This window comes from Denticeps clupeoides, chromosome 3, assembly GCF_900700375.1.
Source record: "Denticeps clupeoides chromosome 3, fDenClu1.1, whole genome shotgun sequence".
NCBI classification, from domain to species: Eukaryota; Metazoa; Chordata; class Actinopteri; order Clupeiformes; family Denticipitidae; genus Denticeps; species Denticeps clupeoides.
The window spans coordinates 14,913,515-14,928,502 of record NC_041709.1 but is presented as its reverse complement, the minus strand read 5'-3'; the positions used below and the strand labels follow the sequence as shown (position 1 = coordinate 14,928,502).

General features: G+C 45.0%; 2 protein-coding genes across 3 annotated transcripts; one reads left to right on the top strand and one right to left on the bottom strand.

The window, feature by feature from the left end:
* The first annotated feature begins 240 nt into the window (after positions 1-240).
* On the top strand, positions 241-9,665 carry rad23b (RAD23 homolog B, nucleotide excision repair protein). The gene is made up of 10 exons (XM_028972856.1): positions 241-473; positions 1,786-1,867; positions 2,298-2,377; positions 3,230-3,438; positions 4,714-4,769; positions 5,147-5,274; positions 5,714-5,852; positions 5,995-6,122; positions 8,433-8,597; positions 9,065-9,665. The coding sequence occupies exons 1-10, from the start codon at positions 408-410 to the stop codon at positions 9,176-9,178; spliced, it is 1,167 nt and encodes a 388-aa protein (XP_028828689.1). The 5' UTR covers positions 241-407; the 3' UTR covers positions 9,179-9,665.
* A 1,840-nt stretch (positions 9,666-11,505) lies between these two features.
* klf4 (Kruppel like factor 4) lies at positions 11,506-14,657 on the bottom strand. 2 transcript variants are annotated; one of them, XM_028973015.1, is made up of 5 exons: positions 14,336-14,657; positions 14,122-14,233; positions 13,147-13,912; positions 12,901-13,065; positions 11,506-12,458 (listed from the first exon to the last, which is right to left on the bottom strand). In XM_028973015.1, the coding sequence occupies exons 1-5, from the start codon at positions 14,338-14,340 to the stop codon at positions 12,283-12,285; spliced, it is 1,224 nt and encodes a 407-aa protein (XP_028828848.1). In that variant the 5' UTR covers positions 14,341-14,657; the 3' UTR covers positions 11,506-12,282. The 2 variants fall into 2 exon arrangements, with proteins under 2 accessions (XP_028828848.1, XP_028828847.1); XM_028973014.1 differs by having other exon boundaries at positions 12,901-13,912.
* Between the last annotated feature and the right edge of the window lie 331 nt (positions 14,658-14,988).

The window sequence follows — 14,988 nt, the reverse complement described above, 5'->3', positions numbered from 1 at the left end:
TACCATGCTGGTGCCAGGCGAGTCACTGACAGAGGCCATCCACAGAAACAGCTTCTTTTTTAAATGAATACAAAGCAAATGCCAATAGACAATTGTTCATTTTCTGTAGCTAAACTAAAGCATTTCACGGTTTACATCCAGCCTGCTTGTGTACCGCGTTACAGCAAATTGGACTCTCTTTCCCGATAGGCAACCGATCCGCCTCTGCGCATGCGTGTGATGTACGCACGCGCACTTCATTTTTGAGGGAGGCAGGTTTGTTTATGCGCTGAGAAAAGCGAAAGCGTAATGGCGGCCGGCAGGCTGTGATGAGCTAGCGAAAATAGCCCGGTAATCTTTGCCCACAACTTGAGACGGAGCAGAGGGTTGAAAGGTTCATTAGACTTGCCGAGATACCTGTCGCCAACATGCAGATCACACTGAAGACCCTCCAACAGCAGACCTTTAAAATCGACATTGACGCAGAAGAGACGGTGAGCGCCTGCTGGAAGGGGGTGGAGGAGGGTGCCAAAGTTAGTTGGACTAGCCGTGCGAGCTAATTCACATTACTCCAACACTACCCATCTCCACGGCCATGTATTTTTAAATAGGTGCCAAGTGTAAGCGCCGGCAACAGTGGCCGCGAACATTGCGCTTCAGAGTAAACCGTTTAGATTATAAAGATTTTGCACTTCGTTGGCGGGGCGGGCTCACGATTACGCTTAGCCGCAATGCTATCACACTTAGCTCACGTCCAGTATTCAAAACGACAATCTGCTGCTGCAGCGGTTGTTTCGTTAACTTTGAGGACGTCGCTGGCATGTTTTATTCGCGAATGAATGAGTTTTCCGATGGGGTGTCTGACAGACGGCTGTGAGGAATGTGACAGTCGGACACGACAGTTCCACAAACTGCTAGCATTGGCGCTAATTAGCCCTGAGTAGCTACATTTGGCTAGTCAGCTGCTCTGTTAATTATTTTTCTCCGGCCGTTGTAATTAACCGCTCTCTGTATCCAGCGAGACGTGCTTAGCGACCGTCTTTACGTGGTTAGAAGTGTGTGCGTGTGTTTTAACTAGTTTTTTTTTTTTTTTTTTTACAGAAATTAAGTGCTTCGTGTGAAACGTGTTTCCGGGATACGAGTTCCTAAGTTCGTGAAGAGTGCAGTTAGCATTAGCTCATGGACTTGCGGTCGGTCTGCGCGATCGATAGCTGGGAACCGATTTCTAGCTGTTCCTTAGCCCGTGTAAAGCTTCTGTTCCAGCTGCCCCTAAATGATTATTTTTTTCCCCAGCATCGTTGCAGTGGAACGTTTTTACATAGGCGTTAGCTAGCCTACAGGTCACCGCAGCGTGATTAGCCGTCATTAGCTATGCGCTGTCGGGACCTTACGTGCCAACAAGCAAATGTGTATTAAAATTGCTTCATTATTCTACATATGAGCGTACATAAGCATTTAAAGTCCATAATAGAATATACAAAGATTCCCATTGTTCCTACATGGTCTCATATTAATTCTGACGAAAACATTTTCATAAATGTCATGAGGAAATATTGCAAGTTAGCGCCTTGATTCATGTGAATACACTTATTCCCTCTGAAATTTTTTACTTTCGCTCCTTTCAAACAGTCCGGTGTTCTAACTGAACCCTGAGCTAGTGTGCACCGCTTGTCCTTGCTCACACACACACACATAGATTTCTCTTATTTGGTTTGGAAGGACTCTCAGAATTCCCCCTTCAGAATCCCTGTTCTTTTTATGTGCACTGTTTTTCTGAAATGTATTTTTGTTTTTTCCATTTTGCAGGTAAAAGCCTTAAAGGAAAAAATTGAGAATGAGAAGGGAAAAGATGGATTTCCTGTGGCAGGGCAGAAGTTGATATATGCAGGTACTCTTTTGCCTGTCTTCCTGCAGCTTTGCCCAAAGCTCCTGAAACTAATTGTAAACAGTATAAGGACACTTACCAATTTGAGTTAATGAAAAAAACTCTTATATTTAGTCTCTGTGACCATAAATATTATTGAATTTAATATGATTATAGTAAGCATTTTATCCCTTCTATGCAGAAATTAGCCCTTTCATCTTTTGAAGTTATAACACACATTACAACTGTTATATTTATTGCAACAGTAAAGCTCTCCCTTTTGTATTTCTGTTTGCTTTGGAACATAATTATCACAATGTCAATCACATTTTGCTGTGATTATTCAAAAATATAATGAACTATACTACTGTGAGACATTGCCACACATAGGATTCCTCTCTTCAGGTAGAAATCCAAATACTACAAGACTAAATGTATAAAATATTCTTCACAGGGAAAATTCTTAATGATGACACGGCACTCAAGGAGTATAAAATAGATGAGAAGAACTTTGTAGTCGTCATGGTTGCAAAGGTAGGTTACTTTAATTCCATGCAGTTTTATCTTTGCATCCATTTTATGCCTGTCGGCGTGTTTTTTTTTTTTTTTTTTTTTTTTAATCTTTTAGTGCACTCACTGCTTACTTGCCAAAAGTCATTTACTTGTATTTATATTTGCGCTTTTCTCAGGGTGGTTTTTACCTCTACATTATGCTAAAATACTTTAGAACAATGGGTCCCACCATTACAGGTTTCTATATCTAGTTTACACAGACGCTGTTTTATTCCTAATATGAATAAATGTATTACTTACTGTCCTGTCCTTCATATTCATTCATATTCAGTATACACAGTGAATGAGGATTTTAGGATTAAGTAAAACTGAGTTGATTGTCATTGTGACAAAAGCATGGTACACACTGCACACAACAAAATGTGTTCTTTCCATTTAACCAATCACCCTTGGTGAGCGAGCAGTGGGCAGCCATGAAAGGAGCAGTGTGGGGATGGTGCTTTGCTCAGTGGCACTTTGGTGGTTCAGGACCCCCTTGAGTCCACCACCGCCCAAACATTGCATTAATAACCATACTTGCCTTTAATACACATCGGCTGTGAAATATCAGCAATCTGAGACTCCTGGCATTCCACTGGAGGACCACAGAACCATGTGTCTGTGTAGTGGGTTTGAGTTCAGGTCCCACTTATTGACGTATGTAACGAATTTGAATGTTGTACTTTACCAACCTTAAGAACTAACCATAAAGAACCTTTAGATATAGACCGCATTCCTTATGCACCCTAGAATCTTTAAGTGTGCTCTTTCTGATGAGTTTGTCAATTGTGAAAATGCATTTTTTTCCTTATTTCTATGGTCCCCTCCCCACAGCCCAAAGCAGCCCCAGCAGCTGCTGCCCAACCTTCCCCTGCATCCACGACAACTTCCAGCGCCACCCCCAGCACTACAGCCACCTCCAGCCCTTCTGCTGCGGCCACCGCCACAACACCTGAAAACCCACCAGTGAGCACCCCCACAGAGGATAAGCCGGATGATGAGAAGCCCCCCTCCACCACAGCCCCAGTAACATCACCCACCAGGTAGGTACAGGCTTCATTCTGAGACAGATGTAGAGCCCTCCATAATTTGTGGTTCCTTTTTGTAAAGATTAGTCTGTAGTTTTATTTCATAATAACAAATTCAGGAAAAGCAAAAAAAAAATGTGCTAACATTTTTTGCACCCTTGCTTCTAATACATAACCTCCCCTTTCCAAAACCACAGCACAGAGACTTCAGTAAGGTTTTATAGGATTCAAACATTCTCCCCTTCATCTCACTACACAGGTTCTTAAAAGTGGGGTTTATGGCAGGACAATAAAATGGTCATCATGTTGGAAGTTTTCTAGCAGAGGCAGACAGAGTTTAAATGATTTTAAAGATACCCTAACAAGGTTGCAGTGACATCTGGATGAGAAACAGCCTCCAAAAGCTGCAAAAGCATTTACTGCATTCATCAGACGCCCTTATCCAGAGCTACTTACAATCAGTAGTTACAGGGACAGTCCCCCTGGAGACACTCAGGGTTAAATGTCTTGCTCAGGGACACAATGGTAGTAAGTGGGATTTGAACCTGGGTCTTCTGGTTCATAGGTGAGTGTGTTACCCACTAGGCTACTAACACCCGACCAATAAACCCAAATCGGAAGGCGATTTCGGAATGCTCCCTGTGGACTAAGTAAATGTGAGGTCCTTTTCCAGGCAACTTTGTAGCATTTACAATAGGTCAGGTTCTTATCAGTGTTCTAACAATCGAAATAGAGTAGCTACTACCTCCAACTATTCTCCAATTTTTTGAAGGTCAGCATACTTCAGCCTCATTTGGGTTTATGGTCCCGCCATTAAACCGGGGAAACTAGCTTCAAATTCATGTTCACTGTCAATTCGTGGGGTGCCAGTGATTGTGGAGGGTGCTGCATGCATCTCGGCATGTTTATTTATAAATGGTTTTATAATTAAGTTTCCAAGCTCAAATCATTCCCTTCATTTTCATCATAAATGTGTCCCGTGTTTTATGCATTTAGCCGCAGAGGAGGCTTGTGGTTCTGGATAATTCTAGGGTTGTATATATGGCTCTGGCACATGCCCCCTGGCAGACTGGTGTTATATTGTCAGAGAGCAGATGGTTTGAAGGTTGTTGCAATTGAAAATAGAAGCTCGTGCATCTTCATTTGGTGTATTCCTTCAGCTGTGTCAGCAGATGAAAACACCTCACAAGTTCACGTTTGAATCCTTAAAAAAACACACACTGGATAAATTGTGTTGAGCAAAGAACATGTGCTCAGTATGTAACCAGCTGTTTTGTCTGTGTTTTGCAGTTCCTCTAGCCTCTTGTCAAATGTGAACATATTTGAAGAAGCAACTTCTGCACTGGGTAAGCTTTGCTTCATCATGTGTTCTCTGCTTAAAAGTAAAAAAAAATAAATAAATACTTTGAAAAGTTGCAGGTAAAAAGCCTTGGACGAGTTCTTTGAAAGAATTTGGGCCTTAAAACAGATTTTGATTCTTCCACTTCCTCCAGTACGACATGCCCCTTATAACACAGTATGTTCCAGTAAACACACATGGGACTAATTACGTCCTAATGGAGCACTAGAAGTAATAATGGCTCTTCTGCCCTCTCCACTCCTTTCAGCTGAGGTGAAATATGCTGTGTGTCTACTCTGCTATTAAGAGCCCATGTTCCTCCTTGTTCTCTGCTGTGTTTTCCTTTTTACTGGTTTTAATGTCATCTTGTTCTTTCTCCGGCAGTGACCGGCCAGTCGTATGAGAACATGGTCACTGAGATTATGCTGATGGGCTACGAGAGAGAGCAGGTGGTGGCGGCCCTCAGGGCCAGCTTCAACAATCCCGACAGAGCTGTGGAGTACCTGCTCACGGTGAGCGGCGCGGCGCAGCGGTTTCAACGCATGGCTGAAAACAAAGAAAGATGAACCAGTAGTTACCTCGTGTGGTGACTGCTCTCTGTTTTTAAAGCACTGCAATTTGCTTTTATGAAAAAACATGATCTGATTTACTATTCTGTATGTTCTGTGTTCTGGGTTTTTTTTTACATTATAGAACAAAACTGAAGAAACAGGGATCTGAAATATCACATGAGGTTATGTAATAAACAAAAAAAGCAAACTAAGCAAAAAGGTTCTCCAAAACCAGGAGCTTTTGCTGCATTTAAAAAAACTAAATATGTTTCTTCCATTGCCTTCTTCAAAATTGTTTCCGTCTTAGTCTCCATAACCACCACAGGTTAGGTGCATCCAAATTTTTGACTGGTAGTGTACATTTGTCATTGAAGCTGCTGTTTATAATGTCTTGCTCTAGGGTCTCCCGGTGGAGGGTGAAGGCCACAGTGGTGCTGACCCTGTAGGCCCAGCTTCTGGAGGAGCTCCTGCCTCCACCACAGGGGGTCTGTCCTTGCCCTCTAGCACAGCAACATCACAACCTGCAGCTGCATCTGGAGGTTAGTATTGCAGCAAAAACATGCACTTATTCTGATTTCATGATTGTTGCGTTTCTTATTATGACCAGTAGGTGCTGCTATAAAGTAACATTCCTACATACCTTACATTTTCACTGCATGAATGTTTCTGTTTTTATCTCAGCCAACCCTTTGGAATTTTTGAGGAACCAGCCTCAGTTTCAACAGATGAGGCAGATAATCCAGCAGAACCCATCTCTGCTGCCTGCCCTACTCCAGCAGATTGGCAGAGAGAACCCTCAACTCCTGCAGGTGCCTTACAACTGCTGTTCTACCATGCACCACAATGTGCAGAATAACAAAAAAAAAAGTGGTCACATTAAAATTGATCATTAAAAAAAAAATTAATTAGCAGCGTGTCGAAAGAGCGTGTCTGCTACCGTAGGCCTTGAGAGCACATGGGAGCTGACACTTCTAAATACCTGAATGGCTTTGATATTGGGGCAAACAGGTTTGTGTAGGGTGGTGTGAAGAGGGAGTCTCACAGCTGGGTAAAATGCTAAATGATGCTCACGCTTATGCATGTGCCGTTGTAGAGCATGCAATCAGCAGTTCCGTCAGGTTTGTTTCTAACATTGGAACCAGTTCAGCACAAAGCTCCAAAAGCAGGTCATTTAGGTCATTTTAATTGGTTTATGAGCCAGTCATCATCCTCAGCCAAAAATCTTTATGCTCCCTGAACACCTGTTCTCTTCTAATTCTGCCATTGGCATAATCTTCTTCTAACAATGCCAGTGTATCCATTAGATCACGTTACGCATGAGTGTGATCACGGTATTAATGTGTTTTCACCAATCAGACTGATTGTTTCATGACTTGCCCAAATGTTTGTGATAATCATGGCCACAACTTATCCGTTTACATTTCATCAGTTGCGGTTCATAGATTGAAAGTGTAGTTTAATTCTAATTATATGCTCTAATCAAAAAAATAAAAGAAACACTTGGTCACTTTTGAATGCTGGTGGTCTTAAGTGAAGTGATTGTCACTTGTGATACACAGCAGTACAGCACACGGTGCACACAGTGAAATTTGTCCTCTGCATTTAACCAATCACCCTGAGTGAACAGTGGGCAGCCATGACAGGTGCCCGAGGAGCAGTGTGTGGGGACGGTGCTTTGCTCAGTGGCACCTCAGTGGCACCTTGGCGGATCTGGATTCGAACCGGCAACCTTCTGATTACGGGGCCACTTCCTTAACCACTAGGCCACGAAAAACGACCGGATGGTGGTGCTTTCACTGTAGTGGTAGCATGGGGTCCACAACCCACACAAGTGGCTCAGGTAATGCAGCTCATCCAGGATGGCACATCAGTGCGAGCTGTGGCAAGAAGGATTGCTGTATCTGTCAACATAGTGTCCAGAGCATGGAGGCACTACCAGAAGGCAGTAGGTGGGCTACAACCCAGCAGCTGGACCACTACCTCCACCTTTGTACAAGGAGGAACAGGAAGAGCACTGCCAGAGGCCTCCAAAATGACCTCCAGCAGGCCACATGTGTATGTGTCTGCTCATGATGGTGGTATGAGGGCACGATATCCACATGTGGGGGTTGTGCTTACTGCCCAACACAGTGCAGAAAGTTTGCAATTTGCCAAAGAACACCAAGATTGGCAAATTCACCACTGACACCCTGTGCTCCTCACAGACGAAAGCAGGTTCGCACTGAGCACATGTGATAGCCTGGAGACGCCATGGAGAACGTTCTGCTGCTGAAACATCCTCCGCCATGACCAATTCGGCAGTGGGTCAGTAATGGTGTGGGGTGACATTTCTTGCTCGCCAGAGGTAGACTGCCTACCATTAGGTAACAAGATGAGATCCTCAGACCCCTTGTGAGACCATATGCTGGTGCGGTTGGCCCTGGGTTCCTCCTAATGCAAGACAATGCTAGACCTCATGTGGCTGGAGTGTGTCAGCTGTTCCTGTAAGATGAAGGCATGGATGCTATGGACTGGCCCGCTCGTTCCCCAGACCTGAATCCATTTGAGAACATCTGGGACATCATGTATCGCTCCATCCACCAACATCCACCTGTGGACAGTCTGGACAGTTTTTACACTTTAATTTTGAGTGTGACTCTTAATCCTGCCTCCATGGGTTGATACATTTGGTTTCCATTGATAATTTTTGTGTGATTTTGTTGTCGGCACATTCAACTATGTAAAGAACAAAGTATTTTATTTGATCAGCTCTAGGATGTCTTATTTTTGTATTCCCTTTTATTTTACTTTATATATTCACTATAATAAACATGTGACTTTAAAAAGATCAATTAAATATACATATTACTCACTAGCACAAGGAATCATTATATATGTACTGAAGACAATCACGTTTTTTTCCACCCTTTTTACCTGTGGTCTCATTCCTCAAAAGGTTCACATGCATGGGTCAGGATTTGCGTAAATATGCGCACGATCTGTTGTCAAATTTGTTTTTATAGATCGCAACGTATGTGTGGGAACAGACGCAGCCCTTGCTGTGATGACTGCTCTAAAATCCAGCTTCTGTTGTAATTGCAAATGACATCTAATCACTGTTCTCCACCTCCTCTCAACAGCAAATCAGCAGCCACCAGGAGCAGTTCATCCAGATGCTCAACGAACCTGCCCAGGAGGCAGGGCAGGGTGGTGGTGGTGGTGGTGGCGGGGGCGTGGCAGAAGCTGGGGGCGGCCACATGAACTACATCCAGGTCACACCCCAGGAAAAGGAAGCCATTGAGAGGGTGAGGGACTTCAGTACAAACTGTTCATGTAGATTGTCAATTTATTTAAATAATAATATTCTAAGTAAACTTTATGGCACATGAATGAAATAATCTGACAAAATGGTTATTAGTAAATTTGTTAATTGTCAAGTAACTGGGTGGTAGTAGCCTAGTGGGTAACACACTCGCCTATGAACCAGAAGACCCAGGTTCAAATCCCACTTACTACCATTGTGTCCCTGAGCAAGACACTTAACCCTTAATTGCTCCAGAGGGACTGTCCCTGTAACTACTAATTGTAAGTCACTCTGGATAAGGGTGTCAGATAATGCAGTAAATGTAAAAACGGATTAAAATGATGTAATCTTGCTTTATGTTGAGTTCAGTGTAAAATTGTGCATCATTTTGAACATTATAGACTTTTGTTTGTTTGTAAGGCCTTTTGTAGTGAGACGTAACCCCTTTTTTCTGTTTCTCTTCTTCAGCTAAAAGCCTTAGGATTCCCAGAAGGACTTGTTATACAGGCGTACTTTGCCTGCGAGAAGAACGAGAACTTGGCCGCAAACTTCCTTTTACAACAGAACTTTGACGATGATTAAAGGGAGACAGTCATTCTATGTTTTCTCCTCTCCCCCAATTGATCATATTGGAAAGAAAGAAAAAAAATGGGCCATTGTGCATTTCCTAAATTTTACTACAGTGCATCTGCTTGGTAACACTGGATCATCATCGTCTGTATGCAAGAGCTGAGCTGTTCTCTGATTTCCACCCCAATAAGTAAAAGCCAATCTGCTTCATCTGATATCAACTGTGTGCTACTTGTTTCTCTTTTTTTTTTATTTTTTTTTTTATTATTATTACAACGCAAAGACAAACAAAGAAAGGATGCTGAATACTCGTTTCATGGGTTGATTGAGTTTGTTCTTCCCTGTTGTTTGGGGGAAGGCTTAATTTCTAATATCTAACAACAACTTTCTGTATTGGTTTTTATTTTTTCTTTGTTCCCTTATTTCCCCTCTTGATTGACTAGTATAGGGATCCCAAATTACAACAGCTGCAGTTTTAAATGACAGTAAAGATTTTAAACAAGCTACACGTGTTACATTACACTTTTTCTGTTTTTTTTTTTTTTTTTTTTCCTGTTTGTTCAAAGCCTCACTTTATGTGTAGTGCATGCAATTACAGTAAGAGAACTGCAACTCATTTTAGGTAAATACATAAAAAGGCATGTATATGGCTGGCATAGTTGGTATTAGTGTTGACAGTTACTATCACTACAATTTACTGTCATTTTTACAGAGAAAATAAAACTTTTCAACATAAAATAAATAGTGCAACATGTATTTTTTAAGCACAGCAAGTAATGCACTGAATTAATATGGATTAACGTTAATAGTTATCACTTTTCTCGCACACACATTTTAAAACGTGACATTTTCTGCAATTTTAGCACCTCAGCCCCTATACCTTGTACTTATTGTAGTGGTTCTCAAGAAAATCCATAAAAGTCTGCATTTAAAGGTGCTGTGGTATTTGATGAAATGAAACATAGCACCACTTACTTGGTCACCAGTAAAAATATTACTGAAATATTATATACTTTTTCAAGAAGCTCTGTGTATTTACATTTTTGGAAGGAAAAAAAATTAAGACCACTCAATTCATCATTGCCTCAGTTATCCGTATCACAGGAAACAGAAATAAATATGTACTCTGATATTAAATTAGTCGAGTTTGTGAGGAAACAATTTCATTTCTTTCTTTCGGCAGTAGGGGGCAGTTTGGACTAAATGAAGGTACATGGCAGCCACGCAGAGGGAATATCCTCACAAGCAGCAATTTCCACGCACTTCATGGACTAAAGGGCCTTGTTGTGTATGTACAAATAAGATGCTGCTTACGACATTAACACTCTTTACACTGTGCCGCAGTTCTCTTTTGCTTGTTCAGGCTGTTTCTTTAACAAACTTGGTAATTGGCAATTAAAAAAGATCTAACGTTATAACGAAACCAGGATGGATAATGGCAGCACCGACTTGTACAGGTTTAAAAAAAAAAAAAAAAAAGCTTTTTAATAAGCCAATACTGGCAGGACAAGAAAAGGAGAGAAAGCGGGCTAATGGAATCTCCCTCTGAGTGACCTCGGTTGTGTTTGATGCTGCTGGGCTGGTCTCCTTAAGAGAAATGCCTATTTAAAGTTTTGTATGGCGAGCAGTTAAAGCCAGATATTGTGTCGCTGCTGAAAGCCAGCGGTTTGGCTTACCTTGCAATTATTCTCCGTGACAGGTGAAAAGGCGACACCATGGAAACGGGACATGTTAGAAGCGCATTCTTCGAACATCTTTTTGGAGAGGAAACCTTGTCCTGTTTTTGCCTCAGGACCTAACGGCTATTATTAGAACCCGTTTAATTGTGTGAACTTCCTGACGCCTTTTTTCTTAATTGGAAATGCCTCTTATTGGCAAAAGGTAAAATGAAACGTGTGTTGCTGAAATTCCCTTCTTTTTTTTCTTTTTTTTTTGTACAGTAAGTTCACGTCAACGTCGTGCAACGTCCATCATTGAGTTGACAATGAGCTCATCGTTGTGGCTTGTGTCACCGTTTTAATCGCTTTAAACGTATAACGGATACAGTCGACTGCTCCTTCTTCACAAACAATGACCAAGAAGCTGCAGGCAAAAGGTAAAGCGATAAAGCAATCGGACTGGGCCGGAGCGTGGCCACGCACAAGGAAAGATAGTACGTGGGGGGGGGGATGGAGAGGCCAGGGCAAAGTAACTCAATATATAAAGGTTTGTTTTTATTTTGTTTATACAATTTTGTAATAATACATAACAATAAAAAAAAAACTTTTATTTACAACTATACAAAATGCGATTATATTACATTATTTGCCTATAAACAAAAAGCCTTTGTTCAGAGTCTCTTTTTTTTTTTTTTTTCCTCGTTTTTTTTCATCCTTTTCTTTTTTAAATTTCTTTTTTACAAAAATATGCATGTTTTAGTCATCAAAATTATTGCACTTTTTCAGCCACAGTGCACTGAAGATTGCCATCACCGTTCGGAAGCCGAGTATTCACCTGATTGAAGACTAGATGTGGAAGAAAGGTCCCCAAGAAAGTCACAGACAATCGTATGGCACTTTTTCTGTCTCTCTCTCTCTTTTTTTTTTCTTTCCCTAAAAACATTTTGCTTAAATCTGTTCTCCTCTTTGGTACCTTGTTAGAAACACTTTTGAGTCACTGAGCACCAACATAAGTTATTCTTAATGGCTTTGAAAAGGAATATAAAAATAAAGGTATATAAGAAACAGTAGATTGAACAGTGTTCTCGTTCTCTCGGAATACAAATGGAATGTTGCGGATTAAAGGCCTCGCTTCGCTGCTGTCCTTTCTTCATGGTTCCTTTTTTGATTCCCTGATACTTTTACTTATTTCCAGTCATACTTTGGCACTTGGTCCTCCAAGTTTTGTCAGATGAAATGCTGCGAATTCCAGTCCAGTCCCAGGGCGACGAGAAGGATCTGAGGGAGTCGTGTTGTATCACCAATGACGACGACAGATAACAACCGTGAAGCAGAACGACAAACTAAAAAAATATCTACTCTTCAGTTCGGACCCTGGCGGGCTCTCGCTGCCGTGGACAACACAGCTTGTCGTGGAGATTCTCTCGTCAGGTGTTGTCGTGGTTTGTCCCACTGGTCTCACAAGTGTCGCTTCATGTGCAGGGCGAGGTGGTCCGACCTGGAGAAGGCCCGGTCGCACTTCTGGCACTGGAACGGCCGGTGGCCCGTGTGCTTCCTGTAGTGCCTGGTGAGTTCGTCTGAACGGGCGAACTTCCAGCCGCAGCCCTCCCAGTCGCAGTGGTACGGCTTCTCTCCTATACAAGCGACAGACAGACAGACAGACAGACAGACCGACCCCCCTCTCGTGAAAAAAGTGGAACGTGCCGCTGCCCGTTGACACGCACGCGCATGAACAGGCCCGTCCGGTCTCGGAGCAGATGAAAGGGGAAGCTAATCAGCCCTCGCCGCCATTTTTATTTGAACAGGGATCAAATGGCCATTGGTGACACCTGCCAACCGGCCGCCCTCGCCCGCAACTTCACCGTATTGAAACAGACGGGTCGCTTTGGCCTGCTGTTGGGGGCGTGGCTGTGATTAAAGGCCTTGTAGTACGACAGGATAAAATCCCACCAACTTCTACGGGAACAGAAATTGGCGACTAATGGAAGGTTTTTTTTTTTTGCTAGACAGCACCACTGAGCCTGAGCGGTTACGGTTACAGGACGGCCGGGAAGATGGCCGTTTAGAGGAACGTACCTGTGTGCGTTCGGTGATGGGCCTTGAGGTGCGAGCTCTTGGTGTAGGTTTTGCCGCAGCCGGCATAGTCGCAGGTGTGCGTGGCGATCCGCTTGCGAGGCCAGGAGCGGCGGCCGCGTTTGGGTTTGGGCTCCTCCGGCAAACACTCGCCCGCCGACATGAGCTCTAGAGGTGAAGAGGGGGTGGGGGTGGGGGGTGAGCACGGTCTCGGCCGGCAAGGCGGGAACGTGCGGAGATCGAACTGACCTTGGTACTGCAGGGACTGAGGCTGAGGGAAGGGAGGGAAGCCCGGCGACGGGTGGTAGCCCTGCGGCAGAGACAGCTGGGGGTGGCCTAACACCTGAGCAGTAGGGTGGTGGTCCTCCGGGGTCAGGGACACTGAGGTGTGGCTCACCCCGCCCAAGGGACGCCCCCCGGGGTACGGGTGGGCCTCGTGGATGGGCCTCTGGCTTGTCCCTGGCCTGGAGTTGACCCCTAGCTGGACGCCGTCCATAGGCCGGGTCATGGTGCACGTCCTGGGGTTCTCCTGTTTAATCCGAGGGCACACGAAGGCCAAGGACGGGTCTGTGACCACGCCGGCTTTACCGACGTTCACATTGTGACTGCAGTCCTCCACGTCCATAGTGGTCTTAACCACAAACTTCCCGTGGAGGCTGGTGGGTGGCAGGTAAGCAGGGTCCAGCTCTGGCCTCATCAGCTCGGCCACGAAGCCCCCGGAGGGGGACACATCGTTGATGTCGGGGATGTACATCAAGTCGCCGGCGGCGCCGTGGGAGGACGGGAAGTAGGATTCGGGGGACGGTGAAAGGGTCCTGGAGCCGCCGGCCATCTCCTGCAGCTGCTGCTGCAGCTGCTGCTGCTGAATCAAGGTGTTGGACAGGATGAAGTCGTAATCCAGATCCAGGTCTTCCGGCTCTTTCTTGGCCATGTCGGGGGAGAATTCCTGGTCAGGGCAGCTCCCACCTGTTGACATGCACTGTCTCTTCAGGTGGGACAACTCTTCTTTCCACCTCTTGGCAGAGAGGAGAAAAATACAATCTGGTTAAGATAAACAGAATGGTCGTGAGCCATTAATGACACGCGGGTCACATGGAAACTGTTGATCTGTGTTCTGCTCTACATGTCCTCCGACAGGAGCCACACCTCCAATTTGTGGAGGCGCTCCAGGATTCATCGCGAGTACCAGTGCAGGTAATAAGAAGGCCGGAGGACGGGACTCACCAGACCGGCGGATCCCGCGGGCTTGTTCTTGACAGCGGCGCTGGCGGCGAACGTGGAGATGGAGGGCAGCAGCGTTCCGCTCAGTGCCATGTCGAAATCGCCGGGTGGCTGCCTGCAGCAGAGCGGAGGGAGGGAGGGAGAGCTCCGTAAAAAAATTATTATTATTGTTATTATTTTATTGTTAGACGAAAGACGCCGCGGTCCGCGCACGCACCTCATCCACGGAAGCTTGACAGCCGTCCTCCCGGGATATAAAAAAAAAAAAAAAAACCCGCACACACGGCAGCGTCGACCGGACGCGCCGGGTCCCCGTGCGTCCTCGGTGGCTTTATCGCGCCTCGCTGTCCCGCTCCCGACTCGCGTCCGCCACGGCGAGCGCGACCTTATTGATGCGCATTGACGAGGGGCGGAGGAGGGGGAGAGGCGACACGCGGGGATTCCCTCCTCTCTCTCTCTCTCTCTCTCTCTCTCTCTCTCTCTCCGCGCCCCGGATCGCGCTGCTCGACGCTGCGGAGTGACGGCGCTGCTCGGCTGGCTGCGCTCCTACTTTAAATCACCGGAGGACACGCCCCTCCTGTTGCGCGGCAACGGCGGGGCGCGAGGGAGAGGCAGCGCTCTGTTTGTTTGTGTCCTTATTCATGGCAACAGAATGTCGGCGCGCTGTTTGCCCCCTCTCTCTCTCTCTCTCTCTCCCTCTCTCTCTCTGTATCTCTCTCTCTGTATCTCCCCCTCTCTCTCTCCCTCTCTGTGTCTCCCTCTCTCTGTCTCTGGGTGTCTCTCCCCCTCTCTCTCTCTCTCTCTCTGTGTGTGTGTGTGTGTGTCTCTCTCTCTCTCTCTCTCTCTCTCTGTGTGTGTGTGTCTCTCTCT